Genomic DNA, 26,369 nt, shown 5'->3' with positions numbered 1-26,369 from the left:
TATACAGCCAGGTTATTCTAGAGTCAAGCGATGGCGGTCTACCGATCGTCATCGCATTTGCCATTGCCCGCAGGCAACGATGCCATAATGCACCACGAAATTCAAGCTTGAGGAGAGATATTTGGTCGCTCACTTGCAGTGGTGGCCACATCTCAAGACAGCCTCCCGTCGGGGGCCCATTCGAATACGGTTAGCGGCGTCCGAATTAAGATTGTCCGACGCCACAGACTTACATCAACGTTGGCGGGGACCGTGCCGGCAGTCCGATTTATCCGGATCTGCGAATTAACGAGGGTTGAGTTATCGAGTTTTTACTATCAAACTTGTAGCTGTTGCAATACACGACTGCCAGGCAAAAACATGGTTCACAAAGTATAACATTATAATTTAAAAACTGCTACAAATGCCAAGCAACACAATCTACCTATATACACAATTTTTATTCCTACAAACTATCAAATCAAGCCATGGTCTTTCGTTTTTGGTGCAAAGGAAATGTCTTCCTTCTTCCTTGCTTGCTCGACATGAAGGTCGATAAACGTACGAATCTTCTGCTTCACTTGCATGGTGTTCTTGGCATCCCTTGCTATGATCGGAATGATTTCGTCGAAGTTCATGATTTGTGATGGCCTGATGTCTTCGTCCAGTAAGGATGCTGAAATTCAAGAAGCGAACAAGATGCACAATGGTTTTGCAGCAAACAAACCTCTCCCCTTTCCTCACAACACAGTGCTCGAGAGGGCAAGTTGGTTCCACACTGCATAAACCAGTCATCTTTGACATAAGAAAAAAATGACAGTCAATTTGCACAGTTAGGTCAAACGCGAATTAGGAGCCGGTGTTCGGATCCACTGTTAACGGATTGAAGTTGCTCGGATAGAGATTACAAGGTAATGCCCATATATGTGGATTTGGTCATTCTCTACTTAACATTCATAGACCCCTAGGATTCCTCATACTGCTCCTGGCACAGTGATGCAGTGGTTAAGCGATGCGCCACTGCCCTGCAATAGCAGGTGCTGCCAGCAGTGGGGCCTGTCAGACCCATGTTGCTCTTCCCGAACAACCTCTCGTGAGCAAACAATAACTGAACTGCCACCTTCTATTGTGGGCAGTTGCTCACAATCCGGTGGGAACGTAGCAAGGTGTATGTGTGTTTCACACACAAACACACACCTGGACAAGTAGACAGCCTGCCACAAAGCAGGCTTCAGATAAACAAACAAAAAATATAGACAAACAAATGAACAAACACACAACGGCTAAATGTGGGGAATGGCCACTATAGCCACACTGGGGAATGCATAAAAGAGGCACAAAGCATCATGCTGCAATGAATATGCAACGAAGAAAACGAACAAAGGAACTGTAAAGCTATTTGGCATAAAATGACAGCTGTGGGTGTTTTTCAAGGTCACTGTATTTTAATGAAACTTATACTGTAGGTGCTCTTCTCGCCCCAGATTTTTTGGTTTATGTTTTATGGGGGTCAAACGCCCCAAAGTGACTCAAGCTATGAGGGACGCCGTAGTGAAGGGCTCCAGAAATTGTGACCATCTGGTGTTCTTTAATGTGCACTGACATCGCACAGTTAATGGGCCTCTTCGACTGCCACGACAGGGACCGAACCCGTGTCTCTCAGGTCAGTAGCCGAGCGCCATAACCACTGTGCCAACGCGGCAGCTCCAGATTACTCCCACTAGGTTTGGCAGCCATGCGGCATTTCATTCTGGCACAAATCGATTTTCCATTTCCCTGGCCTCAGCTCAGGTGACTTCTACAAGCAACACTGCACTTGCAACATCACAAATATTCCCCACATGTTAAGATCTGCTGCCTACTTCACTAGCAATATTTTGAGGTTCGCAGTAGGTCATCTCAGGCATTTTATGAAAGGACTCATCGTTTTCAGTCACAACTTCAGCCATTCAATGCGGGCGCAAGTGTTTTTCTAGTAATGCTTGTGATGTCTTTGATGCGTCCCTGCAAGCATCATCCCAGGCCAAGGACCGAGTTTCAGTTTTGGTTTTCCGCTTTCATTGCTTTAAAGTATTTGGTATTTAGCATTTTGGAATTTGGCAAAATGTTTTTTTTGTGGCGGAGAGAGCGGACTCGGAGAAAATGCAGATTTATGGGTCACTTTAGATGGGGCGGTTGGCGGGAAGGGGGTGGTTTTTCATCTAAACCATGTATTTCTTCTACTTTTTTGGCCGAAAAATAGAGTTTGGCATGGTTTTCTTATGAAACATTTCTCGCTGTAACCCCAACTGCCCCCTCCCCGCTCTCCGTGTAGGAATCTGATATGACTATCAACTCAAAGTGTCCAAAAGGCACCGAGAGTTGCCATTTATGCAAGGCTGGTCTGTTAGACACTCTTCAAAAGAGCAAACCAAAATGATTCACTTAAACAGTGCAGTGCTACAATCTGCTAATACACCAGCCAGCTTCGCATAGCATCTTGTTTGGTCTGCATCCCATGGCCACAAAACATTCGGTCAGTCTCTATCATATGCATAAGAGTTTTGTAATACTATTAAAAAAAAAAAAACTGTTTGTGCACTATGCACGTTTAAAAGTTAAAACTTTGACCTTTGCAGACTACCTATACGTGTGGACTATAGAGTATATTTTCTACTTCAATACTGTCCATTATAACATATGCCTAGTATGAACCTCCACTATAACACTGTTTTTTACTGTCATACTTGCAATGTGCTGCGTGCATCGTGTGGCTGACTGGTTTTGCACCTATTTACTGGCTTCTTGATTTCAAATTGCATTGCTCACATGACTTGTCGTTAATCATGTAGCATATCATAGGTATCTCTTTTTCATAACACATGTATCACTGGGTGTTATGACCCACCAGCAAAACCGTGGTAAAGTCAGTGCAGTAGAAACATTTCAGAATGTCCATTTATTAACTGTTCAATGCTACACCTACTCTTGATATTGTTCATCTAAACAAAGCTGCTGAATTGCACAAATACCTTGACAGTAGAATTACCCGTGAATTTAATGTATGAATTGCTGATGGAAGCTTCATTTGGGTGAGAAAAAGCTCTATTCAGGGATAACAATACTAGTAGAATGCATCTTGAAACCACCCAAAAAAGACAAGGGACGAGGAAGAAACCAACAGGACAGAGTGCGGAACTTCAACTGGTTTATTACAACAGTGCGTCACATTTATACAATCATCATAATCACATTATAACATGACAAACGATCATCACGTAACATTTGTGCGCAGGCGTGTATGGGACACACACAAATGTTACGTGATGATCGTTTGTCATGTTACAATGTGATTACGATGATTGTATAAATGTGACGCACTGTTGTAATAAACCAGTCGAAGTTCCGCGCTCTGTCCTGTTGGTTTCTTCCTCGCCCCTTGTCTTTTTTGCGTGGTTTAAAGATGCATTCTACTAACAGTCACCAACTAGCCCGTCTCTCTCGATTATATTTATAACAACACTGGAAAACTTTATACTTTTTTTTAACATCACATACTTTTATCAGCAACATTCTATGACAGTCCTCAAATGATTGCTATTGTTTCTTTTTAGGTATTATTATTAACAAAATAAGAGACCAGGCTTCCCAACATTACAGTCTGCTAAATCAGCAGTGCCTGGCAGGCAGCGACAAAAAGTTTAAATGTGATGTAAAAAAAAAAAAAGAAAACGAAAGAATACTTCATAAAGACCTCACTCCAGTCTCACAGAAACAACTCTAAGGATGCACACATGAATGTTTTCCTGTCACTTCAGTGCATTTCTCAGTCTGGAAAACTTGGTTATATTATAGTCACCACGTGGCAATGGCCACTGCTGCCAGATATGCTTAGGCAATAGATGCACATGATTAAAATTTCTTCTGCATTAATTTCCAATCCATGGGAATATCGTAACATGCTTCCACTCAATGAGAACTGCAAGAAACGGAGCACAACAAATTGAAGACGCACTCAAAAATGTTTTAAAATGTGCACCCCAACTCCTCTTCTTACTTCTATCCTGCCTTGGTCTCATCGCCTCTCCCCTGTTCTGGTCTCCTTCCTCACGCCTTGCTAGTGAGTGCAGGCACATGTCCTCACTGCATCAACCCAAAGGCAGAATGCAGCAGGAATACACTGAGCATGTAACACATGCTATTGAGCATTAGTGCCATTCAGAAGTGACAAACCTTTGGCAACTGTTTGCACAACTTTGTGAAATTTTCCTAAACTGTCTGCATGGAAAAAATAATGCAACAATATGCACGTGCATCAAACCCCCTGAATGTCCCTTTTTTCCATGTTAAATCTATGCAAGCCAAGGTGAATTTTCACAGAAGTCAAATCATCAGATAAAACTGGTTCGGGCCTGACAGTACTATAGCTTTTTTATTCACACTAGCATGACCTTTGACAACGAAAATGAAAGAAGTCTGTATTATTCGCCTTTTTTATTTTTGAATTTTGCATATCACTACACTAATAACCTAGACATGCTGTGGAAACATGAAACAGCCCGATCCTCAATATGCACACACTATTTCAGTATTTCAGTCAATTACGATGTAACACCAACGAAACATCTATGAAATGCATGCTTTTGTGCCTATAGAGCCACTAAATGCGATAAGACAGAATTTAGAAGATAACTTACTTGAAAAAAAAAAAAATTGAAAGCAAATGCAAAGCTGCTTTTATAGCAGTCCAAATCTAAATACTTCCTTTTCCATTTTTCTTTGACTGAAACTGCCAGCCAAGTTTAAAGCAAAATAGTAACATCACAGTTCTTTTGCATGCATGTTCTTTTGCCTAGGTCACGGTTTCCATGAAAGCCCGGAGCCCCCAGTTTTCCAATCCTTCTGTATTACTCCCTCATACTGATTACCTTATCTGGTGGTGATACAACAATCAAAAAGGTAGTACTGAGGCTTCTGATAGCAGGATGGACTTCAAATGTATCGAGCACTACTTACTTTTCATCATGTACATTCACCAACTTGCCCAACATATTATTTATGTCATTCCCATGGCAGTGATAATTTTCAAGTCAACAGTAGAGCTCTTGTGCGTAACAAGCGTAAGACTTCAGTGCTGAGCACTGCCACGAGTGCTCATCACTAGATGCAGCAGCTGAAGTTCTTCCAAAAAAAATGTTGGAGCACATTTACAGACTCAATACGTCAGTAAGTTAACTTTCTCAATGCATCAAATTAAATCCTGTGAGCGAATTTAGCACTTGTAAGAAGCAATAATGTAGTGACATGCGCTGCACTGTTACTAATATAGCAACCATAGCGTCGCACCTATTGTTACTGTAGCCACAGCACAAAAGATACAAAAGAAAAATGCTCCATTACACAGCCATTGGCAATGTGAATCATGCGCTCATCACTTCCTACAGTGGCCTGCACGTACTTGAAGAATACCATCCGTCAGTCTTTTAATACAGCTCTAGGAGAGGGTAAATACTAAAGAGGGCGTAAATAACCAAACCACTCACTGTCTTGTTTCTCAAGGTTTTCAAGGAGCTCTTCATACTTGTCCATGGCACCCTCAACGTCCATCTTGTTCACAGCCAAAATGGCTGGCTTTGTGAGGAGGTCCTCTTTGTACAGTTCTAACTCCTGAAAAGTTGATGGGCAGCATTCAGGGCGGTGTTCAGGTGTGCAAAGTGCTCTATCACAGCAAATGCTGCAGGCCTAGTTCATCTGCAGCAGATAAACTGCACTGTCAACATGTGCAGTTTCTATGCCTTGAACAAACTAGCTCAATTGATGAACCATGCTTCTATGAAGGAACAATCTGTCTGTGTTTCTGCTGTTCGTTTAGATGGATCTGCTCTAGCACTTCTCCTGTCCTGTCTCCTTTCCAGTCAGAGTCCTTAAAGGGACTATGCAATAAATTAATTGAGATTACATAAAGCAGACAAGAGATAGGCATTTCATCACTCGTCACCCCAACGCAAGAATTTTTAAGCTAGCATCAACAACAACGAAGATATAGACGATTAAAAATTACGCTCCTCCTCTCCCCCCTCAACTCGTACATGAGGAGCACCAGAAAAAAATAAAGAGAACAGCTCTGGGACTGAGCCCTGCCCATGAATACGTCATCCGCTGACGTTTATTTTGCAACTTCCGGTTGTCGCTCCTAGCCCCCCAGCAGCAGCGTCGGCGGCGTGGCGGCATCTCTCCGGTCTCTTCACCTTCGTGGATTGTGGCGCGCGTCGGGTTTCTTTGCTTGTCATCTGTGGTAATCAGCAGTAATAAGCCCGGACCTTGAGGTGCAACTGCTCGCTCTTATGGCCGCGATGGGCATCGAGCCCTATGCGTGCGCACGAAGAGCCGTGCGAGTGGCTCCGGAACTCCCGACAGAAGGAGGCGGCAGAGGAAAATTGAAACTATATGCGCGAAGGCAATGCCCTGGCTCGCGCTTGCCCGAGAGGCTTGAGCGGTGGCACGAGCAGACGATTTTCACAACTACTGGAAGTGTGCCCGTGACGTCGTGGCTGCCGTGGCTCCAGCGAATGAGAACGTGTGGTGGCCTGGCAACGTCATGGTACAGTGACGTCTTTGTTCCACGATTTTAGTTCCAAAATCGGTCACTACGAGCACACCAATCGGCTCGCGAATTTTGAAAAACACGGTTTTTAAAAGTTCATAATAAATTGCCGGCTCTGTTCTGAAGACTCATACTTGGTGTGAATGCTTCTTAGCATCATTTCTAAGCATTGAAAACATTTACAAGTGACTTTTTATTCGTTGCATAGTCCCTTTAAGTGCACTGTTGACATGTATACAACTTATAAGAACTATCATAGCCCACCGAGAAAAAGGTGCCCTGGTCTATATTGCGATTTGTGATTGTGACTTTACTGCAGTCGTGGCCAACTTCATTCAGCAAAAATATTATCTCTGCTCTGCAAGATCTTCTCGCCGACCTTGAAAGATGAGCTCTGTCCAGAAAGCATCTGTCCAAATTTCTTATCTTCAGAACCAGTGGCTTAGCTTGCCGCTCATTTTGCTGTGAGCTACGTCACATGCATGAGTCACTACCTTTATCTTTGTTTGCTTCATCATCAAGGAGACATCAGTGAACGAAATAGTGAGCAGCAAGTCATTCACCAGTGCGACTCAATCTGTGCATTTGCGTTGAATTCTCCTTATGCACTGCGTGTTGGTTCATGGAAATTATCCCGGCGATTCCTAAATGGTTTTGGGAATGATTCCACAAATACTGTGGTGAAACGACTGAAAAGAATTAAAAAAGAAAAATATCCCAGCCAATGGCAGCGATCCCACAGGTAAAATGCAGACAGATTTCTCACACCGCCAGTTCAGTGGTGGCAATAGTGACAGTGAGGCAAGTGTGCCGATTAAGCCACTCCGCCTTTCTGAATGCAATGCTGCCACTGCCTGTCACCTCCTCTAATGGTGTCTCACTTTCGAACTGAGCTCATGAATGGGCATGTGAGAATATTCGATTCGGTACGAATTCTTGGTATTCGAAATCTCCAAGTACTCATCTCAAACAAACAGAATTTCCGGACAGCTTGCTTTCTGTGGTTTCAGTCCGAAGTACTTCCTGCAGGATGGCATTGCGACGCGCGTACAGCTGAATGCAAAAGCCACACGACAGACCAGCAGTCGGAGGGAAGCGGTGATTACAGAGGACAACATGGCGCAACTTTCATGTCTTCCACTCGCATTTAGCTGGGCTCACTAAGCGGCTAACCAACTCAAATGAGCTGCCGTGGTCCTGTATTTTCGGATCCTAGCATGGTACAAGCTCCGGAGGTTACCACAAGAACTGAAAGTTCGCTCTCGCGCTACCTACTGCTTGTCTGAGAAGGTGACCACCAGCATTGACTGAGCCAGGTAAATGGCACGCAATTCTAATTTTCATTAACGAAGCTGATTTGCATACAAATTGCTTCATTTTTTGCTACATGCAGCTCCATGAATCATGGCGATAACAGGCACCACCATGATGTGCGTAATATTTACGGCTTGGCTCAGCCTATTCAGACACCGTAGATAGGAGGCTGGCGTAAGCTGCCTTCCTCACTTTTGAATGGTCAATTGTGCTAAAGGTTGGCACAGCTTGAATGAATGTGACAAAACTTCAATGCACTCTTTTTTTTTCTTTCATGTATTGACCTTGTCTGCCAAAAAGATTTCAAATATTTGAAATATTTGCTGCGAAATTATCCGGAAAAAAATACGATTCACTTCAAATTTGCTTGAAACCAAAAAAAAAAAAAAAACGCTATTCGCGAAGGCCTGCTAATGGCACAGGCATCAACAGTAACGTCTCCTCTAACAGACAGTCAAATGAGAAGCAAACTCAGGCACAGGGTTGTGAACCATTAAATCTAGTTAGGAACTTCCTAAAGCAGCCTCATTTACTGAAGCTAATAGCCTAGCGACCATGCTAAATACAGAATCCATCTGCCAACACTGGTAATTAACGTATGCAGTATCAGGTTATAGCCAGTGCCAATGACTACACAGATCATCCTTCAGTGGGTAAAACATGGCAGCCTTTCTCTGCTGACCAAACCTGCATGCACACACACACGTGGATGACAAGCGGCAAGGTACACTGACTAAAAGCTTTTGCACCATGCAAAAGAATGAAGTTACTTGACCACGATACAAATCAAAGACTAATATGACTGCCAATGGCAGCTGGTAGTCAAAACATTAAAACAGTGCACTGAACAGGTGCTCTTGCATCTTAGAGCTGGCTTTGCTCAAGATGAACAAAAAAAAAAAAACCTTTTACAAGTTATAGGTTGTGAATGAGAGCAAGAATGATATTTATGCGGTTCTATAATGATAGAATAACCTTATCCCATTCAGTTGCAAATTATGATCCGGAGGGGGAAAAGTTTTCATAATATTTTCGTAAGCAGCATACCAGGACTCCACAGATAAATTCTCACCTTTCCAAATAAGTATTTTATGCAATTTATCTCTGGTACTCATAAATCTACATTGTCACTCTACATTATCTTCAAGGTCTCAACTGTACTTCTTTTCATTCATTCCTGTCACAATGGGTCATTATGCAAAAAATAAATACGTTTTAAACACTAAAGGGTTCATATTTGCAAAACGCACAAACGAAAACTGACGCTCACCGTTGCCATGCCAGAGCTGCCAAACACAGAGGCATAGATTTAAGAAAACAAACTCCTTCGTTCATTTCCCCTGCCCGACCTTTCTATGCAAGGTTCTTCAGAATTCCATGCACTTTTTGCAGCAACATTTTTGGAAAGTGCCCCTGGTATAGGCGACATCTGATTCTGCACCCAACCAGGAATTCTCCAATCCATAGCTTTAAGAATTTTGGTGGGTTGTTGACACAGCAGACACATTGAATGCTATTTACTTATTTCTAAATTTCAGTACGACAGCAAAAAAAGCTAGAGGGGACACTTAAGCTCTGCCTAAAAGGTGCACTAAAGAGGATTCTGAGCTTGTCTTTTTACCACGGGAACTCGATCTACACGCTTTGAGCATTTTTAGAAACTTCGCATTATTGTCCTGTGTGGCCAATTTCTTTATGAAACCGGATTAATCGTCCCGGCTCCCGCCTTGTTTTTTCTAACTGACCTCCGAGTGTAGGAGGAGTCAAACAACGCGTGAAGTGCCTTTTAACCAAATGCGTGGTGGCTTCACTTTCAATTTTTTTTTAAGTTTCCGTGAGTAAATAGTTCCAGCCGCAGACATCATAGCCACAAATTACGCCCAGGGAAATAAAAATAAACGTGGGCTCTTTGCTTTTGCAGATCATTCCGTGTATTACTATGTATTGATGGCACAGCAGCAAGCCATCACGCGACTAGCTGAAAGGCACTCCCATGCATTGGTTGACTCTTACTCTCGGGGGTCAGTTACAAAAAAAGAAGTCGGGAGCCAGTACGTTGAATCCAATTTATTAGAGAAATCAGCCACACAGGACAATAATTCAAAGTATCTAAGAATGCTTGGGGCGTGTAAATCGAGTTCCCATTGTAAAATGGTGAGCCTAGAATCCTCTTCAGTGCACCTTTAAGGGTATAACGTGATAGTGTTAATGGGTTAATGCCAGTATATGTGGAATTCGTAATTCTCAACTTTACATTCATAGATCCCTGAGAGTACTCATACCCCTCCTGGTGGAATGGTGCAGCAGTTAAGCGATGCGCCACTGCCCTGTGATGGCAGGTGCTGCCACCGGCAGAGCTTGTGCAACCCAGGTTAATCTTCCCGAGCAACCTCTCGTGGCCAATCATTAATTTAACTGCCACCTGCTAAGGTGGGCAGTTGGCTTGCAATCCACTGGGAAGGTTATGATTACGCGACAAGGTCGCATGACCTACGTGGTTTACCTAGGTTACCGGAGCGGCTGGTTGCTCTAGCCACATCAGCTAAGAGGCTTCCAACGGCTGCCAACACCGACGCCAGACAATTTTTCCCATCATGGGGAGTACTAAAGCTCTCCCATTAAAATTTTCTCTCCATACCAACAAGCAAGTGACCAAGTGCAAATGAGTGCTGGCTTCATAGCTTTAATTCTCAAATAAAAAGCTCAAAGACCAAGATACCTATTGCACTATTTGAAGCGGCACACGTATCTTGGAATATATATATATGTAGCGCTAGTTTTGCCCCTTTTTTGGCAAAAAAAAGGAAGCCCAATGCCACTGCCATTTTGCTTGGAAACTTCAGCCACTCATTCATTACAGTTGCACTATCTGAGCACAAAAAGGAATTAGTTTAGCTTGTACTGCATGGAACCAGCGTGAAGAGTGATATGTGGGAATAGGAGAGGACAGTTTCTGACCTTGTTGAGGGACATGACTGTCTCGTACGCACTCCTATGGGCGGAAGACTCATTGAGGCGGAAGCCATTGACATCAACAATGAAAAGCAGCATGCTTGTCCGCTCAACGTGCTTCAGAAACTTGTGGCCCAGGCCAAAGTTGCGGTGGGCACCTTCGATGAGCCCCGGCAGGTCGGCCAGGGAGATCTGCGTAATGGCAGCCCAACACGAGAGGGTCAGAGAATGATGCACAGATGAAGATAAACAAGCACCTTCTCAGTCTTGCACTGTTCCTTTTTGCAACTGCATGCCACACAAACCAATATACAAAAACAAAAAGACTGGTAGATAACTGTTTGCAAAGTGTGCCCAATTAAATTGCCAAAATGAGGAAAAACATGGAGGTCAATGCAAAGCCAAGAACCAGAAACAACAAAAATTATGTAAATAAGCTAGTACATATAGCGTTCGTCACATTTTCACAATTAGACGCTAGCTAAAACATGTTAGTGACAGCTGCATCCGTCCCAGTATGTTGCAATAAAGGTTCTAAGAAACCTGTCCTCTCAATCAGATAAAAAATATTTAATGGCACTCCATAACAACAACAATCATTTATGCCACGCGTAGAAAAAAATCATGAGTAGGCAAAACAAATGGCCTCCATTTCACTCCAAATTTTCAAACAAACCCAAGCGTGATTTCAAAAATTCAAAAGTCACTTCTGTAGCAACACTGAAATAATTTGCTCACGTTGTACAGTGCAAGCATTGCTATAAATGCAGTATGGCCTGTATCTGAAATTTCTGCACTAACTGAAGAACCACACAAAACTACTGGCCTATTTGCACTCAACACCCTGAAAAATACAAGGCACAAGAAGCGCACATGTAAAAGCCAGGAAAATTCTTTCCTGTTGATGGCTAAAGATGCAAATCATAAAGAATTAAAATGCTAAGAATATTTCCTTTCGGCAAGAATTGTCCACTAGCCATGGCAACAACTCAGTATGATTGCACACCATTTCATTCCTAGCTACATGAAGATGGCGATGCTTCCAATTTGCTAAATCAATATTGAAACTTAGAGACAGATGTTCCTATGAAAACACTGTTAATAACTCCAAATTGCACAGTCTGGTCATTACATAAGTACCACATAAAAGTGAACAACACACATCTATACTATTAAGTGACTAATACAACTGTAGACAGCAGCTGTGTGTTGTTAGCAACCAAATGTCCCCTGCTTACCTGTCTGTGGTCTGCATACTCCATGATTCCAATGTTTGGGCTAATTGTTGTAACTAAAAAGAAAGAAGCACCAAATTTGTACTAACTTTCTGTCATGAAGTGACTTGTGCATTAAGCACAAGCTGTAGTCCATTAATACAAAGGGACCCTGAAATGATTTCGATGGGCATATTCTAGTGCAACAGACTTGTAGAGGTGGTCTTTGTGGGTATTCGAGACAAATTTGAAAGCTCTGCATGGACCGTATTATTTAGAAATAATTTTTAAAAATCACTGCTCCTAGTAGCTCGCAACCGATTAGGGCGACACACCTCACCACACATCCTCCTACCTTGATGCCGTCAGTGGCCAGACGGGGCGAGCTTGAAAGCTGGCTCTTCTGCCCACTGACGTCAATGTGTAGGGGACGCGCGGTGAGGTGTGTCACCCCAATCGGTTGCGAGCTACTACGAGCAGCGATTTTCAAAAATTATTTCTAAATTATAGGGTCCACTTAGAGCTTTCAAATTTGACTCAATATCCACTAAGACCAATTCTACAGGTCTGTTGCACTAGAATAGTATGGCCATGGAAATTACTTCAGGGTCCCTTTAAGGGGCATATCTAATATGGCAACAAACAGGAGATGAATGCACACTTCGAGACATTATCAATTCCATCAATGATTACAAAGTGCAGTTGCTGCTTTCAGTAGAAAAACAAGACCATCTGTACATATTTGTGCCCCCGCAAAAACAAGCAGCATATTTCTCTTCTGTACATATAAGTACTATATCAGCTACGATACACTCAATCAACTACAGTGGAAAAACCTTGCGACAATTCTTAACCTACCCTTAAGAGTACAATGCAATAGCATCAGAGATCCCACCTCCACAAGTGCTCCTTCCCTCTCACAGACTCATAAATCACAGGGAGTCCTCATATCACTGCCGGCGTGGTGGCCCTGCAATGCACTGCAATGCAGCAGTGCACGAATGCTCTGCAATGCAGCAATGCACTACTGCCCTGGCAGGTGGTCGTTTCAAAACAGCTTCCAGTGTGGCTTGTGAGACACAGTTTGCTCTTCCGAGCAATGTGAGAAGGAATAGCTTTCGCAAGCTTAATTTTTGTACAGGTAGTTCTTCAAGAGCCTGTATATCTCTCGACCAACAAGCTGAAGCACAGTGCCATGGTGGGTAGATGGCAACTGCATTGAATTAAATTGAATTAATTTCACTGCCAGCTGCCATGGTGGGCAAGTTGACCACAACCCATTGGGCATGTTGCCACCTGCCAACTGTGGAGGTGGGCTACTTGCTTTCTTTGTGACATGCATGGATGGACACGTGCTTTTCTTAAAAACGGGATGTCCAATGCTATTGCATCAATATCATAGCAAAGTAAGCGCTAGCAGGATTTAAGATCAGCACAAATTTACCTTTGTACACTGACATGATATGTGGAAGCAACTGCTGCATCAGTTTGCAGTCAAAATATGAGCAATACAGCTGGAAGCAAAACAAACTACTTTAGCTGCTCTGCCATGCTTTAGGACCTGTGGACATGATGTAGGATCCGCATTTGCCAGATCATGAATGCATTATGAGCATCCGCAATCATCTGGAACCGCAGAAGTGTTTTTTCTGGCCAACTAACAAGTAGAAAAGCACAATTATCAAGTGAGTCTTACACATTTTGTACACTCTTCAAATTATAAATTGACTCAAACTATTTGCAGCATTATTATGCGAAAAAAAAATTTTTTCCGGTGAATAATGCCCATCAATTTGTTTCTAAGACGCCCCTCAATGCTGCAAATGTCTGCTGTTCACATGCTGGTATGTGCATTCATATGGCTTGCAATTTAATGATGACTTGAATTCCATACAAACAGCGGTAACAAACAAACTTCCTTGACGTTACCTACTGTTTTCTTTTCCCAATTCCAGTTTGTAATAATTTGTAATTTCAAAGCCAACATCTATCTAATGAATAGCATTAAGCTCACAGTTTGAGTTAGGTACTTAACAAATAAGGCCATACAATATTCGCTTCACGACTGCCATTAAATAAATAGAAATATACAATCACTCAGAGTTAAAAAAAAACATACACAAGCCAGCCAACAAATTTAGAGTGATTTCATTATTAAGAACTTAATGAAAACAATAGCAGCCCCTAACATAAGTCCAGGCATGCAACTCTGGGAGCAGCAGGCAAGTGCAATGTCATGGTGGCAAAAACACTTGGCCAAATTCAATATTACAGGACTTGTACATACAGGGGTAATTGGCAACCTTGGGTGCAGCCCTTGAAAGTGCTCTAAGAAGCGTTGATTTGCCAGCATTGGGAAAACTGCAGAAGAAAGAGAGAAAAAATGAGAGGGGGGAAACATACTACACCGCACGCTCTGCAGTGGAGCATCAGGCACACAATTCCAGCCCGTCCGCACCTGCCCAAACGACTGTGCAAACTCAATGCAACAAGACAGAGACAGCACTACAATGCAAGCCTTACTAGGAGAAGGTTCTCTGGCATGTTCCCACCAGACCAGGGAATTTTTTTTTTCAATAAAAGTTTCCTCTCCCTCTCTCTCTGTCTTGACGGCTGTGAACGCTTATCTAAATCCACTGGTTGGGCTAGCTAGTAAAAATTCAAGATGGAAACAATCAGCATAATCAAAACGAATGGCAGGCAGGAGAGGCACCCACTGGTGCACACTGGTCAGTGCTGGTGTGCATGTCTCCCTTGCCTGCCCCCAGTATTGTGCATCATTTTTCTCGCAAATGCTGCATTTGTTCTGCCTTTAAAAGTAAAGCACTATGTAAAGCACTAGCACTAAAAGTAAAGCAATGTGAGGTGCTCATGGCCCTTGAAGAGTGCTGTGTTAAATTCATACCATTTCAGTTGTTTCCTTCAAAGAAACTTCACCACAGTTCCAGCTGCACTTTCTGGACTTTAAATGAAGCCCTCAGGAGACTACACAATCGTTACGTGACTATGCACTCCCATGTTGCGATATTAGCACTTTTGAACACACTCCGATTGAAGGAACTCTGTTGCACAAAGCTGCAGTGAATGAACAGGCCAACAGTCACAATAATGATCCCACATTAGGTGCAAGAACCTTATTTTGTTGGAATCATGATGTTGCAGTAGAAGCACGACCATACCTTCACTGTTCTACATCATAGCGCAGGTATACTCCATCCCAGTAGTTCCTCGCAGCACTACCAAAGCTGCAATGAGTGCACAGGTAACGTTCTGATGCAGCAGAATGTAGTGCCAGTATAAAAAAGGCATACAGGCATATGGGACTGCGTGCTTTAAAGTGTGCATGTGCCAAGCACTATCTTATATCAAACCTTACCGTAAAGCTCGCAGTACGTGCGCTATTTCCCGAGTTAATCGTGCATGACTCTTGCATGCTTTAAAAGATCACTTCCAAAATCTCTAGCACCTTTTTTTTTTTTTTTGACCACATGCAACCAGCTCGGCTGTTTAGTTAATTTGGAGATAATGTGCTGGGCAGCTGTTTTGGCTAGTTGGTAATGAATCCACTCTTGCATATTCAACAGCGCAAAAGACAGCACCCCTGTTGTTGTTTCGTATATCTTGTCACCGCTGTATATTGTGCACTGTGAAATGTGAAAGGTTTGGCCACTGTCAACTAGCCCAAACTGCCTTCCTGCTACAACACATTCTTTGTACACCGGATGCCTTCCTATCCATTCCAAGAGAAGTACAGTAAAACCTCGTTGATACATTTTAAAAAATGGGAGGGGAAACATATTATCTGGGAAAATCTATAATCCAAAACACAATTTTGAAAAAATCTAACTGCTGAAAGAGGCACAAAAGCATTTACAGATAATTTTACTTCTTAAACGAAGAAGAAAAGCTCCCTTTCTAGTGGTCGCCAAATTCATTCCGCATTTGCATTGTCTTTAGCGCGGAACAAACTTCGAAACACATTCGGTTCGTTATGGCAAAGGCGAAAGTATTAGGGATTTCTTTCCCACAGTCTTCTTGTGCTTCGCCCCATTGCATAAATGCACTGTGGAAAAGCCACCGTGGCTGACCCCGGACGGCTTTCTTGCGTGAAAACGTATCGTTGTAATTGTCAGATGCTTCGCCGCCTCTTGCTGTTCGCCACTGCGCAGAATCCGCTGCATATTTTCGCGTCGCGTCCGTGCCAGCACGGCTTGCTTGTAAGTTACCACACTAGCTTTTTTTTTTTTGGCTTCACCCCTTTGTACCTAGGCAAAGCAGAGAAGTCACCATGACGGGTGAGTGCTACTGCATTTCAGCTTTTCACGCCTCCTGCCCCAGGTTCGGCCCACTCGTAGGTTTGCACATGTACAGTAAGTTGCTAAACATATTATGCAACCAGAGTTTGTCAATATTTTGAACATAGTAGCTGACCAACCCTGTTATTCGGAAACATATTAAACGGAAGAAAAATAGTGCAACCCTGTTATTTGAGAACATGATTTTGAGTGTATGAACCGGGAACATATCAACGAGGTTTTACTGTACTCTATAGGCACTGCCTGTGTGCCTTTAACTGTAACTGTGGACCATCACCTGCGTAGGAAAAAAAGAAAGTCTGCACTGGCATAGTCATTATTCATGTCTTGTCATCCTCTTCTATTTTGCATTGTTAAACATGGAGGAATAAATGCCGGGCTGCAACACATTCTCACCCCACAAAGCCAACGTCGGCAATGAGCTTCAGGCTGAGAGTTATGTTATCGACTTGTCCCTTCTGGCCGTGGAACTGGTTCTGGGGGTGACCCCCCATGCCTCCTCGCACTACCAGGATCCGTTCATCAGGCTTGATCAGGTCACCTAGTGTAAAGAGCACAAGACAAAGGTTACTGCACTTAAGTAAAACTTACTGCTGGGACAGTTGGCATTTCCTTCCGTTTGATCAGAACAAAGGGTGGACGTGTAAAACTGTGTTCGGGACAGGCATGGAAAAGTAAAAATGTTGGCACATGGAAGACAATAGAACAAATATCTGAAACATGGTTTGGAAAGTTACTCAAGAACAACTCATCTAAACATGGTCACTGTCAGCACATGACTAATTTAATGCCTACGACAGGCGTTCTTATTAAGGCGGAAACTTTGGCTAGTTGCAAGGTATTTGAAATCATTTTGTTAGCGCTTAGTGAACACACAAGACGAATACAAATACACAGGACAGACGCTAGTCTTCAACTGCCGTTATTGTCATATATTGAATGTTTTTCGAATAAACGGCAGTTGAAGACTAGCGTCTGTCCTGTGTATTTGTATTTTTTGTCTTGTGTGTTCACTAAGCACTAGCAAAATGATTTCAAAGGCATTCTTAAACTGTGTTAGGTGGAACCTCTCATTTCCTTGGGGTGCAAGCCCCAACCGCCACCTTTTCCTTCACTCACTCTTTTGGGACTAATCATACTATGACTACTTATAGCAGACGCTTTCATAAAACAGTCAGGCATTTTTAATTGAATTTGGGCATTTTTTTCAGTGTTGTGTGTCTGGATGCTCTAATTTGCATGCATGTCAGGCAGGAGGAGACGGAAGCCAAGACATGCGGGGTTCCTCAGTACCTCTTAGCAACCAGTGGCACTGTCCAAGGCTAGAAAGACTAATAGCCCATGTTCTGCATCAACGAGGCTCGGACTCCAATACATACTGTAAATGACAGCTTTTGCGAGCACCTAATTTTCACTTTTCTTGCGAAGCACGAATATTTGTAAAAAAAAATTGTTGCCACTAACAACATAAGACAAAATGTGAACGTAATTTTAGCAAAAAAAAAACCTTTTTAAAAAGAGCACGCTGTTCCTATCTTTATTATGTATTTGACACAAGTTAATGATGCCAGGCAGAATTCACACTTAATCAAATACATTTGAGTTTGAGGAAACACTTGGTTTCCTGTACCAAAAATTTATCTTTTACGTGACTGAAGAATTCGACTTCTCCGTTGTTCTACATATAAGTTTCTTTTTTGAAACTTGTATGTTTTGTAACAAGTTGTAGACAAATATTATTCTTAACTGCTAGTCCTATGCTGCCTTATAATGCAGCCATGCTACTACCAAAACATGCTCAGATTTCCCTATGCCAAAACCATGCAGCAACTTGTTTAGTGCATTAGTTAAAAAGTTGACTAATTTTGTGATTTCCAAGTGAATTACTAACGACCAAAAAGCAATTTTAGATTTCTAGTGGTATGCTAATGTCTGACAATCACAGACTGGGCTTTTGTCATGTGACAACATTTCACCAAGTGACTGATAAACACAACAAAAAAAAGGCAATTTACCAAACTCTCTTCAGAATTTGGTACCCACATAAACCAATAATTTTACTTCTAGATTCTCAACAACTCTGAAATTAAAATAATGCCATAAGTGGTGCAATGACAGTCCTAAATGATGCCAGTGACATGAAAAGAACAGGCATGCATGCCACTCAAACAAACTTTTTTATTGGATGAGCCCGTGGCCATAAAAAATTGAACAACTCGGTGGCATCAAAGGTCAAAATTTCTCACAGTTATCGGGCACACTTAGTGTAAAAGCAACAGCGAACTTTCCAGATCAGGTGCCCGACACACCCACAACAATCTGTGAACAACATAAAAATTGGTGCACGAGACAGTTACCATTCCAAAGCACCGTGTTTGTGTCTCGAGTAATATGGATGTTAAAGATGCTAGCAACCAGTGAAGGCAACCAAAGGAAAAAGAAGAAAACAACAACGCTTCACTGTGGTAGAACCTAAACCACACAATCTAAACATTAATAGAAACCACACCAATAATGAAATAGCTTATATTGCTATATTTAAAGTAGTATATTACACATCATTTCCACAGAAAACAGACACAATACGGCTGCAAGCAGCCAGACCCACATACCGATCAAGTGGTTCTGTCCATTATAGACCGACACTCCTACTGGTACTGCCACTGTGACATCATGGCCAGGGCTGCCAAGGATCTGCGTATGTCTGCCATAGAAGAATGGTGTTCAGTAATGACTTCAGCTAAAAAAAGACAATTTCTACTTCAAATGAACCACTTCATACAAAATGAGTTAGCATGACTTTCAGATGCATTCCTCCACTGGGCTGGTACAAGATATATTAGTTAATCTTCTGAGGCACTTATCAAAGAACCCAGTGCTCATTAGCCCAGATAAATAAGCACTATGAATCACACAGAGCTGTGTAACTCGGCTGACACACTTACAGTAGCACCACGACAACTTGCCAAACTCAAAGGAGGCTGAGGATATCTCTAATTTGATAATTTAGTCATAAAAGAAGTATATAGCACACTGAATACCAACAATCTTGCAGCACTATAAGAACATACTACCTTGTCAGGAACACAGGTGGCAAGCAAGAGCAATTGCCCTTTTAATGAAGGTTTTGCAACTCAATGCTCTCAAGTCCTGCAGGGCAATGTCATTAGCAATATGGATAATATAGTTAACGTAGCCGAATAGTTCTACTCAGACCTGTACAGTAGCCAATGTAATCAGAGCGTTAATGAGAAAGACAGCAGTGCACAGCAATGCGTCATCCTGCCAGTAACGAAAGATGAAGTGAAGAAAGCCTTAGAAGCAATGAAAAGGGGAAAAGCAGCTGGGGAGGATCAGGTAACAGCAGATCTGTTGAAGGATGGAGGGGACATCGTGCTAGAAAAACTAGCCACCCTGTATACGCAATGCCTTATGACCTCGACTGTACCAGAAGCTTTGAAGAATGCAAACATTATCTTAATTCATAAGAAGGGAGACGCCAAGGACTTGAAAAATTACAGGCCGATCAGCTTACTATCCGTTGCCTACAAAGTATTTACTAAGGTAATCGCTAATAGAGTCAGGGCAACGTTAGATTTTAATCAACCAAATGACCAGGCAGGCTTTCGTAAAGGATATTCCACAATAGATCATATTCACACTATCAAACAGGTGATAGAGAAATGCGCAGAATATAACCAACCTCTATATATAGCTTTCACTGATTACGAGAAAGCATTCGACTCCGTGGAAACCTCAGCAGTCATACAGGCATTGCGTAATCAGGGGGTAGAAGAGCCTTATGTCAAAATACTGGAAGATATATATAGCAACTTCACAGCTACTATAATCCTCCATAAAGTCAGCAATAAAATTCCAATAAGGAAGGGCATCAGGCAAGGAGACACGACCTCGCCAATGCTGTTCACCGCATGTTTACAGGAGGTATTTCGAGGCCTGAATTGGGAACAGTTGGGAATAAGAATAAATGAAGAATACCTAAATAATCTGCGATTTGCTGATGACATTGCCTTGCTGAGTCACTCAGGAGGTGAACTGCAAATCATGATCAATGAGTTAGACAGGCAGAGAAGATCGATGGGTCTAAAAATTAATATGCAGAAAACCAAGGTAATGTTCAACAGCCTAGCAAGGGAACAACAGTTCACAATTGGCAGCGAGAGCCTAGAAGTTGTGACGGAATACGTCTACTTAGGGCAGGTAGTGACAGCTGATCCGGATCATGAGAGGGAGATAACTAGAAGGATAAGAATTGGGTGGAGCCTATATGGCAAATTCTCGCAGATCATGAGTGGCAGTTTACCAATTTCCCTCAAGAGGAAAGTGTACAACAGCTTAATCTTACCGGTACTCACCTACGGGGCAGAAACGTGGAGGCTAACGAAAAGAGTTAAGCTTAAGTTAAGGACAACGCAGCGAGCGATGGAAAGAAGAATGATAGGTGTAACGTTAAGAGACTGGAAGCGGGCAGAGTGGGTGAGGGAACAAACACGGGTTAATGACATCCTAGTCGAAATCAAGAGAAAGAAATGGGCTTGGGCAGGGCATGTATTGCGAAGGCAAGATAACCGCTGGTCCTCAAGGGTAGCGGAGTGGATTCCAAGAGAAAGTAAGCGTAGCAAGGGGCGGCTGAAGGTTAGGTGGGCGGATGAGATTAAGAAGTTTGCAGGCAAAGGGTGGATGCAGCTGGCAAAGGATAGGGTTAATTGGAGAGACATGGGAGAGGCCTTCGCCCTGCAGTGGGTGTAGTAAGGCTGATGATGATGATGATGATGATGATGCTCTCAAGTCTCGGCCCTTGGTGACTGCATTCTTCTATGAATGCACTACCACACTCTGTTCTGTGGCAGGGGTCTATTCCACTTCTGTTAGAGAGTTTAATTCAGCGCAAGAATTTAAATGCTTTGACGGCCTCAACCTGAGTGCCTTCATTTCTTCCGCCCTCCATACTGTCCTGAATCAAACACAGCAGTGAACAGCATCCACACAAAAATGTGCTCCTTAGGACATGCACTATGGCAGTAATGTTCAGAGTACTACTATTAACTGAGTAAGGGTGGCCCACCAAAGTGAGGGTGGCCCACCAGTGGGCCACTCTTAAATTTTCTTGGATCCGACATGATCCACCAGCTTCTCTGAGCCACCAGAAGATGGCAATAGCGATCTAGCATGTGCGCTTCTCGCAGGCTCTTTGAAATGACTGAACTATCCACAGCATCATCACATTACTAAGCATATGCTGCCGTGTAGGTTACACATCAGATGTGATCCATCAGAGGCCTACGACACAGTGAACATGTTAAGCAATGTCACTAGACGACTAACAGAGAAGTCACAAGGCCTGTGCATTTATCTGGCTGCTCTTGCTCGTGGGTGTTTTACCTCAAACCTATCAGTTGCTGACATGAGCCGATGGATTACTTCAGGTTTTGTCGCCCTGCAAGTCTCGGAGCACAATCCATAATGCTATCAGAAATGCTGACGGGCTCTATATGCAGAACTTCATTAGATCAAACAAGTCTCCCAGATTCACCACGGTGTGTTATCATTATGTCAGTATTCCATTAGGTCAATCATTTCCTTTAATACAAAGAGAATGCCAGGGTTTGAGATGAACTGAATGAGTTGGCAGAAAAAAATGAACACACCGCCAGTAACAAGCCACTGGCCATGAAATGATTACGGTTGTGAACAGCTTCATTTTTAAAAGTGAAATTATAAATTATGGAGTTTAATGGCCAACTCAGGTGATTTTTCCACCTCTTCTGATTTTACTGAAACTTTCACGATACATTCTCCGCAGTTTTTCGGTCCTTTGTGCCAAATTTTGCAGTGAGAATGTGTTTTGGTTCTGCTCTTAGTACATTGAAACTTCCCATTTTGTGGCCTCAACCTTGCGTGTGTGACGTCACTGGACGCACAGCCGTTGATATTTGCTCTGCAGTTGCTGCAGGACAAAATTTCGAGCTGGTTTTTGGTCCTTACAGACAAATAATGACCCGAGCTCTCCCTCACAGTCGCCAGTTTTACCAATCCATGCGCATATGATAGATTTTGTGACAGTACCCATGGCATCACAAGACAATCTGTCGTGACATCATCGTGTGGTCGAAACCAAGTTTCAGTTTTGGTTGCCTGGTTTTTGCTGTTTTTGAATACTTCTAGTTGGTATTTTGAAAAATGGTTTTTTTGTTTAGGGGCGAGGGGACCCTAAGGATTGTGATGCGATTACCAAGTCGAAATATTCAAAAAGTCCCCGGAGTGGGCCTTTAGCCTCAGAAAGCAACATATGGACTACAGGGACACTGTAGTGGAAGGCTCCTCTTTAATTTAGACCACTTGAAGTTCTTTAATGTGCTCTAACATCACACATCAGATGGACAAATTTTGAATTTCGCTTCCATCGAAACGAGGTGGGTCGGTTTTTAAAAACATTTTGTCTTATTTACATTAGTAACACTTCGCTTTGACAAAAAACTGCTATGCTTAGCATAACAGTCTCCTTCACTACCACACAGGCATAAATGGAAGTAGCAGACCTGTTTTTCTTAGAAAGCCAAGCAGAAAATGGGACAAAGCTTTGGTCTATGTTTACATTTTTGCATGCTTGAAAGTTTTCTCTCTACCGTTTGGTAACTGCCTACCAAAAACTGAAATTGTACAGGCCGTTCTCAAAATCATCAAGATTCCGACCACTGGCTTCACATTACCTAGTCAACAACTTTCGAGATACTGGGCAGCACATCGTGTTTCTTATTTACAGACCAGTCTGATACTGTGAATGAAATTCTGTGCATGGCATGACTGGACACTAAAAGCCCATGAATATAGGCTCCCAGAAAGGTTTACTTGAGGGACTGAAAAATAAATCAATAATTTTATTCACCCACTGATGTATTGATGGTTAGTGAGCATGTTAACCTATCACGTACATGGCAATGACAAAGAAAACAAAGAAAAAAAAGCTGGGCTTGTTTAGCTCCATGAAATAAAAAGAAAAGAAGGCAGAAGAAAAAACGTGCTGAGTAGCTCACAGCTCATGACAAAAACAGTTAAATATGTCACTAAATATATGACATATTCAGAAAGTACCATGCATCACATAATCAATCAGAAACAAGAAGCTGACACCAGATGGCAGATAGCTGCAACAGCTTAGTACAGTGCGGCCTACTTGTGTATGAGAAAGATGTATTGTTTGCTCAGGTTCACCAAATCAATTTTTTTTTAGGTCATGAGCAATGCAACGTAAAGCAAAGAAAGCAAAATCTTGCACAGCATACCATAGCTATTGCACTGAGTGCACACTGCCATCTGCCTTTCCGGAACGTCAATTCAGGTGCATGTGCAGACGAGCAGTGTCTGTGGAACTTAATGAGGCTATCGTCTGATGTCGTTTCCTTTGCCTCCCAGCACACTGCTCGCACTCTCTGCACAAGCTGCAGTGGCCCCCTCCTCAAGCCTTGCATGCGGATATCTTTAATGGCAACGGTCTTCAATGAAGCTACTTGTTGCGTATGAACTTCAGAGCTTTCTACTAACTTGCTGTTTTGTCCATTGCCGGCCTTGATGCGTTTGTCCGGGTACTCCCTGACAATGTCCTTCAGCTCCACTTTGTCACTGGCCTTGAAGTACACACTGCCGCCTACACCACCGATCCCGCCATAGCGTGGAAGTCCTGTGCCTCCGGCGCCGCCTTGCACATTCAGCCGCAGCCGATCCATGAAGCGCTTAAGATCACGAAGCGGCCGGTGCCTTGCCACCTCCTAAGATACATATTCATTTCACAGTGAGGCCTCGTCAGTAGCCATGCACATATCTTTGCCATGTGACTATACCATTTCTCAAGCCGAACAAGACGGAGAGCATGAACAGTTCGTTGAACAGGCATCGTGCAGCTTTGGAAAGGTGGGGGGATATGATAAAACAAAGTGGTGTCTAGTCTGCCAGCAGCCGGGAGAATTTACCTCTGACTGGCTACAGAAATTTAAGTAACACTTTGTCATGAAATTTTTGGCGCTATCAAGGTTGTCTTGAAGAATTCAAGTGCTCTGGACATTCCATGCCGCAAAGCAGCTATAAATTTTCATCAATAGAAACGTGACTGCTCTTTGGGTCGCGAGCACCTGCGAGCAGTGATGTATGTAGGCTATCTCTACGAGACAGTTTTCATGTGAGCCAAATAACACCCAGCAGTCGCGGTGTCGAATTTCTGCGCAAAGAACTTCGAAATATGAGCAATTTATCGGATGACGTTTCCTTTGCCTCCCAGCACGCTGCTTGCACTCTCTGCACAAACTGCAGTGGCCCCCCTCCTCAAGCCTTGCATGCGGATATCTTTATTGGCACCGGTCTTTAAAAAAGTTACTTTTTGCATATGAACTTCAGAGCTTTCTACTAACTTGCTACTACAGAGCTTAGCTCAACCTTTTGTCGCACTGGGCACAAACTACTGTTAATTGCGTCCGAGTTCGGCTATAACTCCCGCTACTTATGTGGAGCGGGGAGTCCTCCTCTGTCGGACTCGTCTACTATCTGTGTCGAGCGGCATGGGTATTTTAGCACTCCGAAGTTCTCAGTGGCCAACAACGGACTATCAATGGCAACAGCCGGGTCAGTGTGGTATTTCTAAAAGCGCAGAAAAATTGTTCTCACGGCGCTCTAAGTAGCCACTAAGAGGCGATTAAGTGTCTCACTCGCGGTGGACACCGCGCCCGGGCAGAACAGTGAAGGACGGGGCGAAATGAGAAAGACTGAGAAAAAAAAATTTACCTTAGTGGAGGGCTTACAGTTTATGTCGATCATGCGGAGTTTTTTTAAAGCGCACTGACGTCGAACAACAGCCTACGCGTTTTTAGCATCCGTGTCGCACACTGCGGCTTCGTTTTCCGTCGCGTTCCTCCCCTCCTCTCCCCTTATTTACTGATTCATCACACATCACAAACTCATCAAGGCATGCACACACGGATAATCGAGCGTTTCACACAAATGTGCAGACTGTGAAACTGCGGGAAAAGCTCACACACATGCGTGTAGCTGACAAACAAGCAGCGAAAATAAATTTTGAAAGCACATAATCCTCGCGCTTACTTTTACAGCATATAGACAGAATGTTGTGAGTGCAACCATTTCTGCTGCAACCACGCACTTCACAGGAAATCACAAACGGAGCACATCGGTCCGCCACAAAACGCACTCGCGCACTTTTCACTCCAGCCTCACGCACGCTGCTCGCACTCGCGCACTGCGTACTTCGGCAGGGCTTGGCTCGAATGGAAACAAGCTGTATTGATTTTCAGTATTGCATCGGTTTAGTCTTCGTCTATCGCTTTTCATTTATTTTTGCGTTTTTTGTTTTATTTTGTAATTGTATTAGGTAATAAAAAGTATTGTGGGTATTATTTGTAGTTAGGACTTTGCGGGGGTCGTAGTAGACGAAGCCAAACAACCCCCAAACTAGCCGTAATGAGCCATATCAACGTGAGTCGAGCCGAGGAGGGCAAGCATCTGTCGATTTGAAAACAAGATCTTCGCGTGGCCTCGGCACGGCAGAGTCGGTGCGACGTCCACGTAAGGTCAACTAGAGCAGAATGTAGCCCTGTGCCAAGGCTTCCTTGAGCTCTGCAACCTCGAACGCCAGAGGGGGACCATTCGATTGCTCGCTCCACACATGTCGAGGAACTCCTAGGGTCCTGACTCAAACGTCACTCCTTGTCTTCGAAGAGAACTCAGGTAACTTGTTACCGCGGCAGCGCTTCCGACGCTGCTCGCGCTGTTGCTATCGGCTCGCTTGTCATTATCCTGCGCTTTGTCGTGCATCGTAGTTAAATTCATCGAGTGAGATTATTTCGTCGTTTTTATGCTGCGTTTCCTCTTTACATTTGCGTGGGCGGAGTCGCTTTGACTACACGCGCGCTCAGTTAGCGCAGTTTGGGTAACGTCAGTATGCTGTTCACTCTGCTGCAGTAAAGCGCTGTTTCGACTCCTTGT

At 43.2% G+C, this 26,369-nt stretch overlaps 2 protein-coding genes across 3 annotated transcripts in view; one reads left to right on the top strand and one right to left on the bottom strand.

The window, feature by feature from the left end:
- Window positions 1-421: 421 nt before the first annotated feature.
- Window positions 422-25,630, bottom strand: LOC144124821 (GTP-binding protein 10). Its single transcript, XM_077657721.1, has 9 exons — window positions 25,470-25,630; window positions 23,922-24,145; window positions 18,971-19,062; window positions 16,755-16,899; window positions 14,330-14,403; window positions 12,067-12,119; window positions 10,835-11,020; window positions 5,502-5,625; window positions 422-655 (listed from the first exon to the last, which is right to left on the bottom strand). The coding sequence occupies exons 1-9, from the start codon at window positions 25,506-25,508 to the stop codon at window positions 456-458; spliced, it is 1,137 nt and encodes a 378-aa protein (XP_077513847.1). The 5' UTR covers window positions 25,509-25,630; the 3' UTR covers window positions 422-455.
- Window positions 25,631-25,871: 241 nt separating this feature from the next.
- Window positions 25,872-26,369, top strand: part of CROT (Carnitine O-octanoyltransferase) — a 71,614-nt gene continuing 71,116 nt past the window's right edge. For both annotated transcript variants that reach the window (XR_013313283.1, XM_077657720.1), the window contains exon 1: window positions 25,872-26,111. The gene's annotated coding sequence lies outside the window, so the exon portion shown is untranslated. The remainder of the gene's footprint in view (window positions 26,112-26,369) is intronic.

This window comes from Amblyomma americanum, chromosome 3 (assembly GCF_052857255.1).
Source record: "Amblyomma americanum isolate KBUSLIRL-KWMA chromosome 3, ASM5285725v1, whole genome shotgun sequence".
NCBI classification, from domain to species: domain Eukaryota; kingdom Metazoa; phylum Arthropoda; class Arachnida; order Ixodida; family Ixodidae; genus Amblyomma; species Amblyomma americanum.
The sequence above is the reverse complement of the archived record's forward strand: the minus strand, read 5'-3'. Positions and strand labels throughout refer to the sequence as shown.